The 20,600-nt window shown below is 38.1% G+C and overlaps 1 protein-coding gene and 2 pseudogenes across 16 annotated transcripts in view; 2 read left to right on the forward strand and 1 right to left on the reverse strand.

The window, feature by feature from the left end:
• The window catches only part of LOC111772066 (ATP-binding cassette sub-family D member 2-like), a 77,926-nt gene extending 71,394 nt beyond the window's left edge, over positions 1-6,532 (reverse strand). For 13 of the 16 annotated variants that reach the window (XR_011431682.1, XR_011431680.1, XR_011431679.1 and 10 more), the window contains exons 1-3: positions 6,378-6,532; positions 3,727-3,946; positions 399-1,844 (exon numbers count right to left, since the gene is read on the reverse strand). Coding sequence is in view for 3 of the 16 variants with exons in the window: in XM_070248973.1 (XP_070105074.1) it covers positions 399-1,517 (1,119 nt within the window). In the remaining 13 variants the exon portion in view is untranslated. The remainder of the gene's footprint in view (positions 1-398; positions 1,845-3,726; positions 3,947-6,377) is intronic. The other 3 variants (XR_011431681.1, XR_011431683.1, XR_011431677.1) reach the window with 2 other exon arrangements.
• Positions 6,533-6,563: 31 nt separating this feature from the next.
• The window catches only part of LOC138920484 (regulator of DNA class I crossover intermediates 1-like), a 75,788-nt pseudogene continuing 61,751 nt past the window's right edge, over positions 6,564-20,600 (forward strand).
• Positions 10,955-11,687, forward strand: LOC138920482 (mitochondrial assembly of ribosomal large subunit protein 1 pseudogene; annotated as a pseudogene).

Raw genomic sequence — 20,600 nt, forward strand, 5'->3', positions numbered from 1 at the left:
AAGAGAATACCATCCTAAATTTTCCATCTCAATGGACATGTGTTTACTCAGTTTCCAAACACATTTTCTTCTAATGCTCTACAACCAATTAGGATTTAAGTTTTAAGAAAATGCTTCAGAGATAATTTTGAGCATGTTTGGGTAACTGAGGCCAAGTAGACTGAGTGCTGAAAATTTTATTTTCATGAAACTTTAGAAAAGTTTGCACTCTATAATTCTTTAACAACTTGTGAGTAAAAAGGGTAAGGAAGCATACATTCTAGTACAGGTTTAGATGTCATCGGAGTCTAAAACGCTAAAGAAGTGGGCCCATCAACAGTACAACAGATGGTATCTAGCACTGCAGTGGCAGCTCGAACAGTCTCACATTTCACCCATCATCTTAATTTCTATCTTACCTTATGTCCTCTGTAAAAGGCAATTTCTTCAACATTGGCTATAATTCTGGAGTGCACATACCGCAAATAGCCTTTTCTATGAGCTTCTTCAGCCACCAATTTACCAAATTTGGGAGAGCAGGCTTTCAACACTTTAGCAGTGGCATATACCACAAGCCCTGCTAATAGGGTGGGCCCAATTGGGCTAGCTCCTCTGGATGGAGCAGTCTGGATGAGCGTATAGGAGGTCAGGATTACATCTAAAATAGGTTTGGTCAGATTAGAATACAAGTGAGCCACAGATTGGGAGAACATCATAATATCCTCAGTAAGAGACTGGTCAGGGTTTGCCAGCCTCCCATCCATATTGATCACCTTATAATAAGTCTGATTTGTAAAATAGGTTTCACAGGCATGGTCTATTAGGCGAGTTCTGAAGGCCAAAGCCAGTTTGCACTCCAGGTACCTTATCACACTGTTCACAGAGGCAGCAGGGATGGCAATCATAAGCCACTTGAGTAATTTGATGATGAAAGCCAGTTTGCACTCCAGGTACCTTATCGCACTGTTCACAGAGGCAGCAGGGATGGCAATCATAAGCCACTTGATTAATTTGATGATGAAAGCCAGTTTGCACTCCAGGTACCTTATTGCACTGTTCACAGAGGTAGCAGGGATGGCAATCATAAGCCACTTGAGTAATTTGATGATGAAAGCCCGAGGCTTCTTTTCCACAATGCTTTTCACGATTTGTCCATCCAGACCAGCCACATAGATAGACAGAAATGTTCTCGAGATCAGAGCCACCGAGTGGAGGCAGAGCCATCCTGTTTCAGTGGTCACAAGTTTTGGAAAGAGAATTTTCCAAAGTTCTAGCAGCTGTTTGAAAAAATCTGCATTCACTCCAGGCGAAGAATTTTTACAAGTGGTCTCGGTGCAATGCAGTATTTCTCTGTTCTCTGCAGTCGGGTAAGCTGCTTCTTTTCTCTTCCTGTGGCCAGATTGCTTTAAACGCTTGCTAATGATGGGATAGAGGGTTTTCAGAGCATATGCGGCAGCCACCAGGCAGGCAGCCCTTTTAGCAGCGCTCGATCTGGTCCATTTCACTCGATCAGCTGCTGCATTTAGCATACGTGTCATTTTCCCAATTACCCAAACCGGCTTCAGAAAGAACTGGTTTTAAAAGATCATGATCCACCGGAATCCCCAGCAAATGTTTCGGAAAGTCCTACAGCGTTCCATAGTCCGCAGCATTTCTTCTCTTCTTTTTTTAAATTTTGCTTTTGTCTTTTTCAATTTTGTTCTGCTGTGACAGATGCAGCGGAGCTCAGACTCCACCGCACCTACTGGGGATGATTCCCTCAGAAGCTCAAGCTGCACTAAGCCGCCCCAAGCTCCTCCCTCACAGGCCCCTCATTGGCTGTGAGGATGGTGGGACCTTGGAATCCTCGCCGCTTCCCTTTGAACCTTGAAAATGAGGAGAAAGCAAAGCGAATTACATCCTTAGGCAGGAGTCCAAAGAGTTAAATGTCTATTTTGGGAAAGGTCGAGTCAGGGCAGCCGCGGGCGACAAAACCTGCCCCAGCTACTGAGCATGCTCAGCGTCACTTAGAAACGCACAGAAGTTTCAGAATATACATCACTCCTCTAAGGTTTTAGTAGATTCCACAAGGGGAAGAGCAGAAAGAAAAGGAAATTTCCAAGCGCTATAAAACGAGATGAGGCAGAAGGAGCTAGGGAGACGAGGGAGGAGGGGCCAGAGGACCAACATGAAATGAATGTGAAAAGGATATGGAATGAATGTGAAAGGGTATGGACTGAATCTGAAAGGGAGAGAGAGGAAAGGGACAAGCGGGAGGGACACTGGAGAAAGCAAACTATCAAATACTTAGATCTGTTTTTCAGTCCCATTTTATTTTATTTTTTCTGTCTCTGTTTCTCACGAAGTCCCAGAATCTATCAGACAAGTCGTAATTGAGGGCATATTTTGTAAATAAATAGGAGAGAAGTCTTCTGCATTATAGAAAATAGTTCTTTGCTATATCTCCATCTCTATGTTTACTTGTCCTTACAATAAAAATCTTCCAGCCCCACAACTGCTATTTTTAGCAATGGAGATCTGATGCACTGGTATTTATTTACAAGGTGACTATTGAATAAAAAAGAGCAGTGTTTCACTTCTACCACCCTCTTGTGTCCTTTAGATAGTTGTTACTTGGAGGTGTGTGACTTTATAACCTAAAGTTAACCATTTGGGAATCCAAGTGGAGTTAGATGGTGGAAATAGCTTCTCTGGGACCTTACTTCATTTTTTGAGAGTTCTTTGTCTTTTGCAAACTTTTGTTTTGCTTGTTTTGTTTAGGCTTAGAGATAATCTATTGGCTACTTCCCACTTTGGTTATTTGATTCAAACAAAGAGCGTTAAAAAAATTTTCCCTACATCCCTAATGGAGGACTTAAACTGCTAAACAGTCAAGCAAAATTCTGCATACTTTTAAATATGTAAAATGTTTAGGTAAGGATGAGTGTGTTTTCGAATATGCAAAAACATTTTTGCTTCCCCACACCCACCACCCCCCACAACATACATACACACTTCTAGTCAACTGGAAGCCTGGGAAGATATGCATTAAATTAGAACAGAGGTTGGCAAATTATAACCCAACCTGTGGGCCAAATTTGGCCTGCCACCTATTTTTTTATGGCCCTTGAGATAAGAACAGTTTTTACATTTTAAAATGGGTGAAAACACATCACAAGAATAATAATATTTTGTGGTGCATGAAAATTACATGAAATTTTTATTTCAGTGTCCATAAATAAAGTTTTATTGGAACACAGCCACAGCCATTTATTTATTTACTTATTTTCTATGGCTTTCAAGCCACAGAGCCAGAGCTGGATAGATGAAACAGAGCCTAAAATATTCACTATCTGGCCCTCTTCAGAAGAAGTTTGCCAACCCTTGTGCTAGAATATAAAACCTGTCTCAGTGTTGAATGATCTTCATTATTCAGTTTACTGTGAATAAAGAACTATTCTCCTTTTCATAAGTAACAATAGCCTTAAACTTTTAAAACTCCTTTCCCATGTACCTATATGAATTCCAAGAATCATCACAGGTCTCTTTTCATTTGTTTGCATTCAATTCAGCAGACTGACTAATACATGAGTGGCAAATTCATGCAAATTTCTTTTATAGCTGGCCATATTAGCAGCACAATCTATCATTCATTCCATTGAGACTTTCTAAGTCTGTATGTAGAGATCATAGTGTTATAGTAGTTATTTTCAAAATCTTTTATTCCTAATCTCACGTTTTTCATGTGTCAAAGTAAGGATCTCTTACCCTTATAAACTTTAATTCTTTATGTCACATCTCCTGACTGTGATAAGACAGGTGGAGGGCCAGGGTAAACTTAGCTGGGGGTGATAGGAGGATGTTCAGCCAGGCAGAACACGTACACAGAGGGTTGCACCGGTCAGCAAGCAGCTGGCAGTCGAGGCAAGTGGCCTGCATCACTGGCATAGGACAGCCACATCAGGGGAGGAGCAGGGCAGTGGGAAATCTAGAAGCAAAGAAGGTTAGAGATCGGATCAGGCCTGCACTTAGTTGTAGGTAGGTCAGTTTATCAACTGATAATGAAGCTAGGGTATAGGAACAAGCTTTTATTGGCTTCAGTGAAAGACTTGTTAGAATGAGGAAAATAATCAAGATAGAAAGACAGAAATTTGGTTACCGGAAGTGTGTGCAGGGAAGGTTGGAGGCCAGTTACTAGAACTGGGGAAAAGGTTAATGTGAGATTTGACCTAACGATGAGCCGCTTAAGTACAGATGTAACTATCACCATTTTAATTCCACTCCCACCCTTCACTCTACCCTACCCCCAAGAGTCAGGGTTGATCCTAGCATCTGAGACCAAGCTCAAGACTTCAGGGAAGGCAGAGGAAGAATTCAAGATGATAGGAAAACAGATACATAATTCCAGTTGGAAATATATGCCATTTAAGTAAGAAACTAAGAATGTCAAGGTACTTCTTTCATTTTTTATATTGCCATGCAATTAAAGCAGAAAGAATGCTAATTTAGTTTGAATTTCAAACTAGGTGAGAAAAAAAGAGTGAAAAAAAGTCACTTGTACTATAGTAAACATAATTCAGCCTAATTTCCACTCAATCTTCTCAACTTTACATGTGTGTATATGGGAAAGCATTAAAATTTTTCTTAAGAGAGGAGAAATAATCTTAAAAAAAGATCTTGAAAATGAATGAAAGTTAAAAAATAAGCAATAATTATCAAATTACTCTGTTCTCAAGTGTGATACTCTCAATGTCAGTGCCACAGTGGACATTACCAACAACCATGGAAGAGCAGGATTAAATAGGCTTTATATATATATTAGAGACTATATATATACACACATATATTAGGAAAACTACATGCTTTATAAACAGTAAAACATCAGAAATAAATTTTTATAATAAAGAGACCTACATATGTAAGTATATGAATAAAAATGTATAATGTAGAAAATATGTGTTATGTGTTTAGATAGTAAATCACCAGAGAGTAAATAATTTTTAGCAATAAAGATAAATTAAGGTTTAAGATTTGGGATGCATTTCCTTCTCAGCAAATGCTAAGTAGTATTTTATCTGTGCTGTATTCCTTTCTTGGAACTGTTTCCTGACCCAAGAGATTACCTAATTGCCCTACTGGCCCTAAAATAGCACAGCATTTGACTCATTATCTACCAGTCATGCTAGCCTTATTCATGTGAGCCACAAACACAATGAAGAGGAGATCTTAGGTCAATATTTCATCTGTTACAAATAACCACCTCATAACTGGTTCATAATGAAATGTCTTTTGCTGTGAAGGAAAACCCAGCAAATATCTTGTCTGAGGATGTATCTCATAGATTAATCTTTCCTTAGCCTAATTTACCACTTCCACTGCCTCTCTGTGACTGGAAGGAAAGCAGTGACTCTAGTCAGAGAGAAGACACGGTTCTATCCAGCTCCCACTTCTTGACTCTTCTCAACAGATTGGTCAACCTGTCCTTTATGTCTCTACCTATAGAATATATTTTAAAAGGTCAGTCAATCCTCTATAAAATTATTTTCCCCTTCTAGTTAATTTAGTTAATTTGTACCTGTTTCAAAATGCTGAAAGTAGGAAAGGCTAACGCACTGGGCCATTGCTTCTGACTCGACTGTATGGTTTAGTTACTGAAAAACGATGAGCTACTCCATGACGAAGACTAATTTGTTCTGAAATGCTATACTCACTTGGTTTAATTCAAACCAATGATAGATATACTTTGGTGAATTTTTGTGACAAAAATCAGTATTTATATGATTAAACGATGTCTACCAGGGCACATAATCCTATTTTAGGCAACTATATTTTAGGCACTATTTCCCAATGAGTTAACAGAAAATGTATCATATTTGAAAATGAGAGATTGCCCAGGTTAAAAATCTGGAAAACAATCATGACAATTGGGGAAAAAAAACCATTGTGTGCATTTGTTTGGTACAGGAGATTTCTAGTTTCTAACCAAAATATCATAGAACAGTGTGTAAGATAAACATTTTGTGAGGATATACAAACATAACACAGAAACGATCAGTAAAATCCAACTTTCGTTTTCAGATTTTTTTTCGGTAAGGTGTTTAAAGTCTTTGGGTCTTTACAGCTAAACCCAGTTTTGATCAAGCTCTCTAAGAAACCCACAAAATGGTAAGTTACTACAGCGCAATATTTCTAATAAACAACTGTGTACTGAATATTGAAACTGCACGTGAAAGATATTTAAAGGATTTGGATATGGAGTGATGTCGGAATGGAAACATCATCTTGAGGATTACGGATCCATATCTTTGTTCTTGCCTTCTTTTTCTCCCCTCAGTCAGTTCTTTGACCTAAAAAAAAAAAAGGCTGAGACCTACAGCAAAGTAAATAAAACTATGGTGGGGGTGGTTTGAAACACTAACCCTGCGGCCACAGCCCGACACTTCATTTCTTGAGGGTTCCTTCGCCTGACCGGTTGAAACCGCTGTGTTCTTCCTCCTTCGGACGCGCTGCTTTCCCACGGCGTCCCCTGCGGCCCTCTCAGGACAGCGTCTCCGCAGAAACCGCAGAGGCTGCCGGGAGACCCGGAAGGAGCCTAACCAGGCCGCAAAGGCTGTAGGGAGGCTGGGCTGTAGGCCCGTGGGCCGGAGAGGAGCGGGCTGAAACCGAGGAAGCTGTGGCTTAGCACTGAACGGAGCCGTCTGAAGTGCAGCTGTCAGAACCCCAGTGTCTTCTCAGAAGTTTTGGGGAGATGAACTGGGTCGGGGGCTCCCGGTGAGTCGTGCTGCTGGAGCTTGAGACTGTAGCCTTGCGTCCCTGGACGTGCATTCCCATCATGGCGCCTCTTTCCTAGGCCTCGGAGGGGAGGGCACAGCCTTGCCTGGGGGCAACTTGCTAGGAGAGGTCTTTTAATCTTCCCCAAGCCGGGGGACCCTAGCACCATGTCTCTGCTCTTAAACCGAAAGCAGCTCAGCTTTTCCCCCACTGTCTTTCCAAAAGCTTCACATGTGGGGCCCGCCGTGGGTGAGGTTCTCTGCTCTCCCTCCCCCGCCTCCCGGGTCCTCCTCCTCTAATGAGACCTCTGAGCAGCTGAGCCCTCTTCTCGCCCCTGCTTCTCCCTTTTCGAAGGGATTTCTTTGCGTCAATATATCATCTTTGCACAAACTTGTAAGGCGTTATGGAAGAGGCCATTCCCTGCTGCCCTTAAATCCATTGGTGGGGGCTCGTATCCACCATAAATCCAATTTAGTTTGTTTTTGCAAGGGAGGGAAAGTGAAGCGTTTTTTGCTTTAACTTACAAGAGAATTTACAATTTGTTTTGTATTTAGAATTAATCACATAAAGGAGGATGAGTTGACAGTTTAGCTTTATGTAACCTGTTCATTGCTGTTGACCTTCAAGTCCACTAGGATGGAAATCATGTGGGCCTGTAATTTCGTTTGATCAAATTCCCTGACGGAAAGAATTGTTTTGATTGAAACATTAAGCCATTAAATACAATTTTTGTCACAAGTAGACCCAGGACAGTGATGATATGGTTAGAATATAACACATTTAAATTCTTAGGAATTTTATAAGAGGAAAGACAGCTTTTGTGTTCAAGTATTGTAATGATGTCTGATAATTTTAGCCATAGCATTTATCCTGTTGAAGATATGTTAGCATCGTAGTTTAGAAGTTTGTCTGATTTATTCCTAGCTAATGTTCTTGCATCATGCTTCCACTTTGGAGAAAAGTGAAAACTCACTTACAAACGTCACACAATTTAGTTGATACATGACTATAATTTGATGTTTTTGAATTCTTTAAAATGTGAATATTAAATGAGATACAAAATCATCTTACAAATGCTTAAGCAGTATTAAAATATAGGTGCTATTATTATTCTGTCATATATCTTCTGGTTATTCAGGGAGTAGTATTTTGGTTGATAGTGGGAGGATGCAAAAGCAATGTACTGCAGGAAACGTGTAGTCTAGGATTGTGTTTCTCAAAATGAGGTAGTGCTGCACCTGGAGATATTAGGTACCGGGGGTTAAGAAACCACAGAAGAAACGTGACACATCTCCCTGGAGCATCAGTTTTATTCACAGATCGGAGGAAAATATATTTTTTAATTTAAGTAAACATGGATATGTTATAGAGTAAAAGGCAAAACTTGTGTGAAGTTGTAAGAGAAAATATGGAAGTTTAAATAAATTTTCTTGGGGAGGTTGGGCTCGTTAGGGTCAAATTCCAGATTGGTAATGAAAAAATGAGTGTCTCCACTTTGTACTATCCCAGCAAACAAAGGTAGACAAGATTAGTTGATCATGGCGCTCTGACCATGAGGCCGTAAGGGCCTCAGAATCTGAGACAGTGCTTAGTAATCACTAGCAGTTGATTGGAGCTGCTATAGAGTAGAAGTTTTAATTCTTGTCTCAGACCATCCTTGAGTACTTGTTGATTTCCCTCTGTTGTAGGATTAGTTTTTGTTTGAAAATTTTGAGAACTGTTAGCAACTTAAAATATAGACGAGTAACTAGAGAACATTTACAAAGCTCTCTCAGAGCTGCTCCATCAGAGAATTCGGCATTAATTAATTCAACAAATACGTTTTTACTTGCCTCCCTGTTTAGGGCATTGTCAAGCTGTATAGTGGGATTCAAAAAAGAAAAAGATAAAACTTTGGACCACAAAAAGAATTTATGGTAGAATGGTGAGATTTGAATTAGGTGAATGATTTTAAGACTAGATAGTTAAATGGTACTTAATATATAACAAGTGCTGTTCTAAGAACTTTTTGTATATTAGCTCATTTACTCTTAAGAAGAACCCTATGAGGTATGTACAAATGTTATCCTCATTTTACTGATAGGGAAACTGAGGCACTGTTAATGTTAAGTGGCTTGCCCAAGGTCACCCAGCTAATCAATGACAGTTATTTGAGAACCATATGCTTAATGGCTATGCTATGCTATGCAATGTAGAAATACGAGTAGTGTGAAAGTGGCACACGTAAAGGGCTACGGATATTTAGAGAACAGAGAAATTACCTTAAACCTTGAAGGATAACAGTGTTGCACAGAACAAGCGCTACAGAGAAACAATGAAACACAGGTTCTTAAAAGCTGAAAAGGAAGTGAGATAAATAATTATCAAATTGGAGACCTAGTTTTTACCAAGGCTTCTTAGAAGAGATGGGTTGGGAGGGCAGTATTAAAGAACCTGAAAGGATTATTTGGCAGACAGTAGATAGGTCTGCATTAAGACAGGAAAACACTTGCAAAGAGGCTTTATACCTTTTTTCCAAGGAAATGAATGAAGCAGGCTATAGCAAGTTTATATTTTGGTTGTAGCAACCTGATTGTATACACTAAATCAAACCAGGGTATTCTTGTTGTGTATTATAGGGACCTGATATACAGTTTAATTGCAGAATCATTTGATAGGAGCGTCTTTACAATTGCAAAGGTCTTTGCAAGTTTTCTTGGCATAAAAGAAACTTGGCATTTAACTTTTTGCTGCTCTTCTGTTTGGGGAGTCTACCAGTCATATGTAAGATTTTTTTTTGTGAGGGAAGGGACTGGTGGCTAGGGAAGAAATAAGCTTTCCTTATTTTGCTTTTTAAATTACTTGGTTTGGCTTTAGTGTTATGGTTTGTGGACGTCTTTGAAGATATAACATTTCATTTCAAACAAAGTCTCATTTAGGGTAAAGAGATTTGGTCTAAGCTGAAACTAATTGACATATCTATGACAGCAGTTCCCAGTCTACTGTCCCTGAAACTTGCTAATCAGCCATAATGTCTGATTTTTCAACTTAATGGGTTCTTTCTTTTTTTCCTAAAATTATATTCTTTTTTTGACTTAAAATGCCCCTCCCATTTTAAGTCCTTTCTTTTTTTCTCCCTCTGCTTTTTCTTCCCAAATCCCCCCAGTACATATTTTAGCTGTGGCATGTGGGACGCCACCTCAGTGTGACCTGATGAGCGGTGCCGTGTCCACACCCGGGATCTGAACCAGTGAAATGCTGGGCCACCTAAGCAGAGGGCGCGAGCTTAACCACTCGGCCACGGGGCTGGTCCCAAGTCCTTTCTTGACAAAATTAAAAATATGAATCATTTGTCAGTCTTACCAATTAAATAATTTTTTTTTTTTTTTTTTTAGCTGTCTGGGAATCATTGACCTAGAACTCTAATCTTTGTTTTGTACTTTTACGTCAGCACTGAGACCCTGTGTTTTCCTAGTCACATTGAGGTGTAAATTTGAAAGAGGACAGGTATAAGCACTGATCTTTTTAATTTGGAAAAGATTCTCTTTTATTTTCAGTATTTCGTGATTGATGACTTGTTTCACCAAATTCATAGCCACCTCAGACATGAAGGTGGTAGGAAGAGAAGAGAGAAAGGAGAAGATAAAGATGTGACCAGTCTTTGGGCCTCGATATGCTATTCAGAATGGGATCAACTATAGATCTGAAATACAGCGCTATACATGCAGTGTAAGAAGACTTTTTGTTTTAATTAGAGGAGGTTTATTTTTATAACTTAGATTGAAGAATGCAAGCCGTGTCATAAGAAAGACACAGATAAAATCCTGTTTGAATTTAGGTGAAGGAGAGGTTTGCATTTGTAAATGTAGGCCTAGAATATTCACCTGTGCAAAGTATTTAGTGAGTGCTATGTACCAGGCACTGTGCCAGGTCAGAGTATAAAGTAACTGAAATCTAGTCTCTTTCTGAGAGATTTATAGCTTATTGGGGAGTGGGGAATATGACATTCCATAAAGTTTGAAAATGTTGAAAGATCAGGGGCCAAAATATATGATTTAAAAAAAACAGTGTGAACAATAGTAGAACATAGGAAAGTTTTAGCTGAGAGTTTGGCAAATCAGAAACAAGGCTAAAGGAAAGTTTGATGGAGAAAAAGAATAAAATAAATGTTATGTAAATAGTTGGAGATAAGATTACTTATTTAAATACTTAAAAATGTGTATATGTGGGACGCGCGGCGACGGCGATGGGGCCGGGCTGCTGTATGGCGCGGCGGCTCGGGCCGCTGCTGTGGCGTAGGGCCCTTTCTCCGGGAGCAGGGCCCGCGGCAAGCGTGGGGCCTCGACTTCGGCCGCTGGCCGTGGGGCGACTGCTGGCGGGCCCGGCGCTCGGCCGGGTCTGCCTGATCTCCGACCGTGCTCGCGGCCTGCACGGGGGGCCCGGCCTGGAGGAGCTCGGGGAGCGGGCAGCCGGCGAGGGTCGCCCCGAGTCAGGCACAGCAGATCATACTGGTCCCAAGTTTGACATCTATATGCTGGTTTCACTTCTGAGGCAAGAAAATGCAAGAGACATTTGTGTGATCAAGGTTCCTCCAGAAATGAAATACACAGATTAATTTGTGATTGGTAGTGGAACTTCCACGCGACGCTTACATGCCATGGCCTACTACATTGTGAAAATGTACAAATACCTGAAATGTAAAAGTGAGCCTCATGTTAAGATCGAAGGGAAGGACACTGATGACTGGCTCTGTGTGGGCTTTGGCAGCATGGTGATTCATTTGATGCTTCCAGAAACCAGAGAAACCTATGAATTAGAGAAATTATGGACCCTACGTTCTTACGATGACCAGTTAGCTCAGATAGCACCTGAGACATTACCTGAAGACTTCATTCTTGGAATAGAAGATGACACTTCATCCCTGACTCCAGTGGAGGTCAAATGTGAATAAAATGATATGAACTGCTTTAGTCATTTCAGATTTGGATTGAGTCGCTTCTTAAAAATATAGCTTCTAAACCCTGCCTCGTTCATTAGATTGTTGTCAAAACAAGTCTTAATGTGTGGGCACTCATGCTGACATGTGGAATTTGTAGGTAAATGAGCTAATTCTCACACCAAGGATCAGTACATTCAAGCTAAACTTTATTCCTGAGATCCCAGCAGGATTCAGGGATCCTCGGAGTTAGCACTGACCCCTGTGCTTAACTCAGGCTCTCTGCTCAGAGTTTAATTTTGTTTAAATCTTATTCTGTAGAATGGAATAGCCAAAAATTTTTTATAAAATAAAGCAAAATATATAACCACCCCACTGGTCCTCTATTACTTAAAACCTCTAGTTCTTAGTTCATATGCAACAGTGTCACCAAGGTTCACAGTAAGTACCATGGAATGGAGAAGATAATTTACTAGTAGATATTGGTGCTTACCTTGAGACTGACATAGTATTACTAAAAATCTGTTCAAGTTTACAGTTTGACTAAATTCAGAACACTCACATTTATTTGAAAAACCAGAAATAAGACATACTACACATCACGCTGCACCTAATGATGAAAACCTTTATTCTGCATCAAGGTATCTGGAAAATGAAGCTGCATTTGGGGCACATTACAGATGAGGAATGATCCATATGCGGTGAGTACAAAACTCAATTACAGAATTATTTCCTAGCTATTACCAGATACTCCATAACCAATGCTTAATTGGAAGGAAAACATGATTTGCCATACTAAAAGGCTAGAAGTCAAATATGACAGTTGAAACCAGGAGATATAAATGTAGCACCTATCTGTATAAAAAACCACAAAACACAAATATTGGAAAAATCAAATACTAAGAAAGAGTTCTGGCCTTAAGTGCATCTCACCTGTCCAACCAGAAAGCCAGTCCATGATTTTTTTTTTTTAGCAATTCATTGTATGAAAAAAAATTATGAATGTTAGATGAATTCAGTGACAAAAAGGGCACTTTTTGGCTACAACTACAAAATAAACTGGTTTTCGGAAAACATTTAGGAAAACATTTCAAGTCATTTTCAGAATATCTAATTGAGATGGTGATCTTCAGAAAAATTAGTCCATGTAGAAATTCATCTTGAAATACGAATGAGGCAAAATGATTTTTTTTAAAGGGTTATTCTATATGCCCTTTAGATCAGTGTACTATGAGACTGTGATCACTTAATGAACAAAAGAAACACAAACAATTTTGAGAGCAGCATGGCCGTGGAGACCACCCACACCCACATAACTGTACGTCCCGGGCTTTGTCATCAAGCTAAGGAATGGGCAGATGAGTTCAGTATCCAAGGTCAAATGTTCTGTCATAGTCATTCAAATTATATTTCAAAAATTATTTTCTTGTACTGCCTACCTTTTGACTTATTTTCAAATAACTGGTTGCACAGAATATAGAATCCTGCTGCATTTTATGTGATATTTTAAGACGGCCTTTCATTTCTCTTACCATTGTTTTAAAAATCTTCAAAATAGATTAGTGAGGCTCATGACAGTGCCTGGCACATGAAGATGTAGCCTCTTATTGCCTTTAGACACTGCCACACCATCTGACTGCCCCCTTGGTCTTCACAAAGCACTTCTTTTGTGGTCTGCTCAAAGCATAGACCATCTGGTCTGAAGTGTATTGGCAAACTAAGCCTCTTGTAAGACAAGCTGAAGCTTGCTTTTTGCCAGTCAGTTTAAAGTCCACAGGGGCTGCATCTCTTCACTGATGTACTTTCTTTAGGTAGTGATAGTCAAAAGCACAAAGCATTTATGCATTCAATCACATAAACAAAAAACTGAAGTCTCCTGAGACCATTTAAACTAGCCGTTCCCAAACCTCCTGCAACCACTTTGCTCTGTTAGTACCATCAAAAACCTCTACCATAAATGAAAAAATGGTATTGCTGCTCTCCAAATATAGGCACTGCTCCATATCATTGAACATTTATTGGATTTGCAAACTAATAACTGTGTCAAAAGCCTCAAAAAACCTGAAATGAATTTTCCAGCTTTACTGTTACCAGCCAGAAGTAAAATTTTTTCTGTTATTTGCCTGTTAGCTAATTAAATTTATTTTTAAAAAACTGTTGGACTTTTATCTTTATAAAGTATATAAAATTTTCACACACAAAAAAATGTGTATATGTGTCTGCGTGATGGTGAGGTTGAAAACCAGACTGAGAAGTTGAAATTTGATCTGTTGGATATTGAGGAGTCATTCAAATTCAGAAGTACCACAGTGAAAGTGGTATTCTATGACTGTTTGTTTGTGGTGGTAGTGGTGTGTAGTTTGGAATATAGTGGTGAAAGACTCCAAGACAGTGATACCAGTTAGGATTCTTCTGGGGAAAAATAATCAATACTATTTTTCCATTTTCTTGTATGACTATATATTTTCCAGATCAAATCAAAACCAGTCCTAGGGCTGGCGCGGTGGCCGAGTGGTTAAGTTCGTGCGCTCTGCTTCAGTGGCCCGGGGTTTCGCCAGTTCGAATCCTGGGCGCGGACATAGCACTGCTCATCAGACTACGCTGAGGCCGTGTCCCACATGCCACAGCTGGAAGGACCCACAACTAAAAATACACAACGATGTACTGGGGGTCTTTGGGAGAAAAAGGAAAAATAAAATCTTTAAAAACAAAACAACCCCCAAAAAAGCAAGCAAAAAAACCAGTCCTATGTGAATTTGGGTTAATTATTAAACCTCTCTGTATAGGAGCAGATCAGGTTGTGAGGGACCTTCATAATGGAAAAAAGAATACAAAATTGTGACTACAAAGTTAGGTATAGGGCTTGGAAGGGGAATATGCAGATGAAGGGCTCTGAACTTAAGTTTAATTAGCTTTACAATAAATTCTCTTTACTGTGAATTAGCCTCTGTCCCTGCATCTCTTTCTTCATCTGTTAAATGGGGATAACACTTAAATGTACGGTGAACATCATCCCAGTTTGCCTAGGACAGTCATGGTTTATGCCTGTGATCCTAGTGGCACGCCCAGTTTAGCATTTGTTTTCGGAGTTTTTGTTTTTTAATTAAATATAAGCTACCATTAATGGTTCCGTTAAAATGAACCCAGATAGATTCAGTGAACATCCTTTTTTTTTTTTTTAACCTCTGCCATGGTCTGTATTAGTGCATGAGCAACGTGTGCGGTGAAGAACGTTCTCACTTTAACATGTGGTTAAATCTGAAGACATCCAATGATAACCCAGGCCTGACACTTTCCAGATAGAAAGTAACTAACAGCTTCTTTTAAAGATAGCATGAAGGGCACTTGCTGATAAAGTGTGCTGAGACATGAGTGGCTGGGTACAACTAACTTGCTGGATGGGATGGGAGAAGTATTTAATGCTGCTGTCTCTGCTAGCCACTTGTACCAGCTAGTTGTAACGTTGCATTCTAAGGTCTGAGAGATTTGTATAGCCGCAATGCCTGGGAGTGGGGTCAATAGGAAACATGGAAAATTTTAGATTAGGTGTAAGTGAAATATTTGCCAGGAATAGAGGCTGATCAGTCCTGTCAGAGTGCCTACAAAGAGTAGTAGGAATGTTGTTGCTACAGTGGTTTTGTCAACAACCGTTTCCTTTTTCATAGTGTTTAGTAATGCTTTTGTAACCTTTTGGCAGCAGGGAGCTCAAATAAAGGAAAATTAATGCTTCATGATAAATACTGATGTTTTGTTTTCCATTTGAGTTGATGAATCTATAACTAGTACACAAAATGTTTGCCAGCATTTAGCATCTCTCATGGTCACATGACAATCTGAATGCACAAATCTGCTGAAAAAGCATCAGGAGTTACTTTCAGATTTGGTAGTTATTTTAAGGAGATTATAGCTGCAGACAATAGTTTGACACATGTAACTGCAGAACATTCAAGATAAAATTATTTCTGCAATGATAATATAAATAGAAATTTGATGGATCATAGCATCTTGGGTAAAACAGGACTCTTACTAAATTATGTAACCTGTGTAGCCAAGATACACTTGGAATTGGTTGTAGTTCATGTATATTTCACAGTTGTAGTCAAAGAGGCTTGATATTTTACTGAACAAAGCTACAGTTGTCAAAATTTTCAATTTTTTATATGCACAGTTAATGTAACTGAATTACACTGTTTTTGAGACAATACTGATGTTGAATCCAAAAAAGAATACTTTGGCGTGTTGTTATAAGCTTGCTTTCTTTGTTGCCTTTTATTAATTGGATTTCATAAACATTTGACTCTTTGAAGAGTTACTTGATAAATCAATCTATGTATCCTGCATTGTTATTGAACATTTTTGCAAGCAAGTCCTCTAAATTTTGATGACATTTTATTCAAAAACAGTTGAAAATATTTATTCAAAATATCCCATAAATGGAGTGAAAAACTTCAACTTTAGAAGCTTTTAGTGAATTATAATTGTTGAAATAAAGTTTTTAAGATTTAATTGTGAATAACCTGAAATACACATCTGTGTTGGGCTATCATTCACAATCTAAGATCTCTTCCATTGTATGACCCAGGAGATGGCTGTTCATGTTTATCATTACAGCCTGTAACTATGAAACAATATTTTCCATGTGAAAGTACTATAAGAATTCAATCTCTAAGAACTTATTTTAATTAGGCTCTGTATTCTGAATATTAGGTGGATTTCTGCCTTATCGATTGACACTTTTTTTCTCAATACCATACCTTTTGTAATTCATATTACTCTAAAAACTTTTTCTTGTATTGCAAGAGAAGAATTTGTATGAAAGGCATAGCATTCTAATGTATATCATTACTATTCCTGACACATCAGGTGGACCTGCTTTAGTTTTGTGGAAAACCAACCTAAGTACTTTTTCTAGGCTAGTTACTGTCCTGAATCTTAATAAGTCGGCTAGCTAACAATGTTAACATTATGATGTCTTAGGTTAATATTAATTTCACTGTGACACAAGCCATAAAATAATTTTTTCAATTGTTAGTTATTGCTTTATTAATTTTATTTACATCTTTCACTTTGAATCACACTTAAGATGTTGTTACAAGATTGTAACAATCTGGAAACGGTTTCTTTTGCGCGGCACCTCGCCACTAAAAAGATAAACTAAGCAGCAAAATAAAAAGCAAAACAAAATAAACAAAAAAGAAAATTCAAGACTAGCTGACAGTTAAGATATGTGACACCCGTAGTATTTAATCCCTAATGTAGTTTCAACATCTCCTGCGTACTCCATGCAAAATGTGCGTTCGTGTTGTTCTTGATGTTTCTTTGACCACATTACTGCCTGTCTTTTTTTTTTAAAGAAAGTATTTCTTTAGCGTTTTCCTTTAAATCTTTGCTTACTAGAAAGAATGGCAAGGGGCAGAATGCCCTGTTATATTTTTGTAGTCAGTATGGTTTTATTTCTTCCTTTCTCTCTCTCTTCTTTCCTTCTCCCCCTCCCTCCCTTCTCTTCTCTTCTTTCCCTTTCTTAACCTCTTTACACTTCTCTATTTTACTTTATTCTTTCTATCTTAACGAAGAATAAGGTAGTGTAATCTATATCCCTGCTTCCCACAATTGATAACTTGTGGAGTGTTCTATGAAGAAGTTATGGCCTTTTGATTTTATTTTCAGTATGTAGCTATAATGGCAACTAATATTGTTCACTTAAACTTTTACTGAAAGAGATGGTTGCAATATATTTCTTTAAAAATCCATTTTCTAGAATAACATAGTAATTACTGTTAAAGAGATGAGCTTCATTCCCACCTCCCCACCCCTAAATCTCTGGTAATTTAAATTTCAGGACAAAAATTAGAGAAACTCTTAAAATTGTTTTCTATAAAGTGCATATAAATTTCATGAAGAAACTGATGTTTGAATGGGGTGTTGAAGGTATTGAAAGTTTTGAGTACAAAATATGGTGGGAGGAGTCTCCATATATGGAGAAGAAAAACTATATTTTCATTTGGTTGGGTGTTGGAATGCATGAAACGCAGGAATGGAAAACAAAGTTGAAATCTAAGTTGGGGCAGGCAATGGAAGTCACGTCCCTAAGTGATAATCAGAGCTGTGTTTTATTGCTATTACCAATGTAGTAAGAAATATAGGAGAACATTTGCATAAAATCAAGGAGACTCTTTAAAGTATAATTATGGTAGCCAGCTACATACTTAATATTGCAGTAGTCAAAGTAGCAAATGACTTCTGAGGATTCACATTTTATATATAGCAAGCTATTTTAATTATCTGCACGTTTTTCTTTTTCTCAGATATAAAATTCCATCTAGTTTACCCCATTATTTGGGGATATATTCATTTGTTCTCCCGTCGTTTCTATCTTATTTTTTTCTACCTTTATGGAGGTATAATTGACAAATAAAATTGTAAGATATTTAAAGTATACCATGTGATGGTTTGATATATGCATACATTGTGAAAGTTAATTAACACATCCATCACCTCAGATATTTCTCTTTTTTGGTGAGAACATTTAAGTTCTACTCTCTTAACAGATTTCAGTTATACAATACAATGTTATTTTGTATTAACAAATGGTATGGTTACCATGTTATCCTCAGAACTTATTCATCTTATAACTTAAAGTTTGTATGCTTTTACCAACCTCTCCCTATTTACCTGACCCCCCAGCAACCACTTGTCTGTTCTCTGTTTCTACGATTTTAACTTTTTTTTAGATTCCACATATAAGTGGTACCATGTCCTATTTGTCTCTGTCTGACTTAATTATCTAATGCCTTCCAGGTTCATCCATGTTATCACAAATGACAGGATTTCTTTCTTTTTTTTGTGAGGAAGATTGGCCCAGAGCTAACATCTGTTGCCAATCTCTCTCTTTTTGCTTGAGAAGATTGTTGCTGAGTTAATATCTGTGCCAATCTTCTTCTGCTTTATGTGGGATGCAGCCACAGCATGGCTTGACATGTGGTGCTAGGTCTGTGCCTGGGATCTGAACCTGCGAACCCCGGGCTGCCGCAGTACAGCATGCGAACTTGACCACTATGCTGCTGGGCTGGCCCAGGATTTCTTTCTTTTAAAAGGGTGAATGATATTCCATGGTGTATATATATACCAAATTTTCTTGATCCATTCATCCATTGATGTACTCTTAATCTGCTTCATACCTTGGTTGTTGTGAATAAGGCTCCTATGAACATGGGAGTACAGATATCTGTTTGAGATGTTGATTTCTCTTTGGATATATACCCAGAAGTGGTACTGCTCGATCAAATGGTAGTTCTTTTAATTTCTTGAAGAACCTCCATGCTGTTTTCCATAATGGCTGCACCAATTTATATTCCCACCAATAGTGCACAAGGGTTCCCTTTTCTCCACATCCTGATATTTGTTCTCTCTTTTCTTTTTGATGCAAGTCATCCTAAAGGACATGAGGTGATAAATCATTGTGTTTTGATTTGCATTTCCCTGAGCATTAGTGATATTGAGCACCTTTTCCTGTACCTGTTGATCATTTGCATGTCTCTTTTGAAAAATGCCTGTTTACGTCCTTTGCCCATTTTTTAACTAGGTTATTTGTTTTTTGCTGTTGAGTAGTATGAGTTCCTCATATTGTGGATATTAAACTCTTATCAGATATAAGATTTGCAAATATTTTCTCCAATTCCATAGGTTCCCTTTTCATTTTGTTGATGGTTTCCTTTGCTGTGCAGAAGCTTTGTAGTTTGATGTAGTCCCACTTTTTAATTTTTGCTTTTGGTGTCAAATCCAAAAAATCATTGCCGAAACCAATTTCAAGGAGCTTACCCCCTGTGTTTGCTTCTAGGAATTTTACGGTTTCAGGTCTTATATTCAAGTCTTTAAACCATTTAGAGTTGATTTTTGTGTACAGTGTAAGGTAACGGTTACAGTTTCATTCTTTTGCATGTGACTGTCTCGTTTTCCCAACACTATTTATTGAAGAAACTGTCCTTTCCCCACTGTGTATTCTTGGTTCCTTTGTGATAAATTGAATGACCGTATATTTCTGGCTTATTTCTGGATATTCTATTCCATTGGTCTGTCTGGCTGTTTCTATGCCAATACCATACTGTTTGATTACTGTCACTTTGTAATATAGTTTGAAATCAGGAAGTATGACGCCTCCAGGTTTCTTCTTTCTCAATTATGCCTTGGCTATTTGGGATCTTTTGTGGTTCCATACAAATAATAGGGTTGTCTGTTTTATTTTTGTGAAAAATGCCACTAGAATTTTGATAGGGATTGCATTGAATCTGATATGTCATTTGATTTCTGGGCTTTCAATTCTGTTCCATTGATCTGTAGGTCTGTTTTTTTACCAGTACCATCCTGTTTTGATTACTATAGCTTTGTAGTATATTTTGAAATCAGGGATTGTGATGCCTCCAGCTTTATTCTTTTTTCTCAGGATTGCTTTAGCTGTTTGGGGTCTTTTGTTGCCTCATATGAATTTTAGGATTCTTTGTTCTATTTCTGTGAAGAATGTCATTGGGATTCTGATTGGGATTGTATTGAATCTGCAGATTGCTTTAGGGAGTATGGACATTTTCACTGTATTTATTCTTCCAATCCATGTGCACGGAATATCTTTCCATTTCTTTATGTCTTTATCAATTTCTTTCAATAAAGCCTTAATAGTTTTCGTTGTATAGGTCTTTCACCTTCTTGGTTAAATTTATTCCTAGATATTTTATTCTTTTTGTTGTGATTGCAAATAGTATTGTATTCTTGAGTTCTCTTTCTCTTAGTTTGTAATTAGAGTATAGAAATGCAAATGATTTTTGGAAGTTCATTTTGTATCCTGCCGTTTTTCTGTTATTGTTGATTATTTCTAATAGCTTTCCAATGGATTCTTTAGGGTTTTCTGTATATAAAATCATGTCGTTTGCAAACAGTGAGCATTTCACTTCTTCATTGCCTATTT

This window comes from Equus caballus, chromosome 23 (genome assembly GCF_041296265.1).
Source record: "Equus caballus isolate H_3958 breed thoroughbred chromosome 23, TB-T2T, whole genome shotgun sequence".
NCBI classification, from domain to species: domain Eukaryota; kingdom Metazoa; phylum Chordata; class Mammalia; order Perissodactyla; family Equidae; genus Equus; species Equus caballus.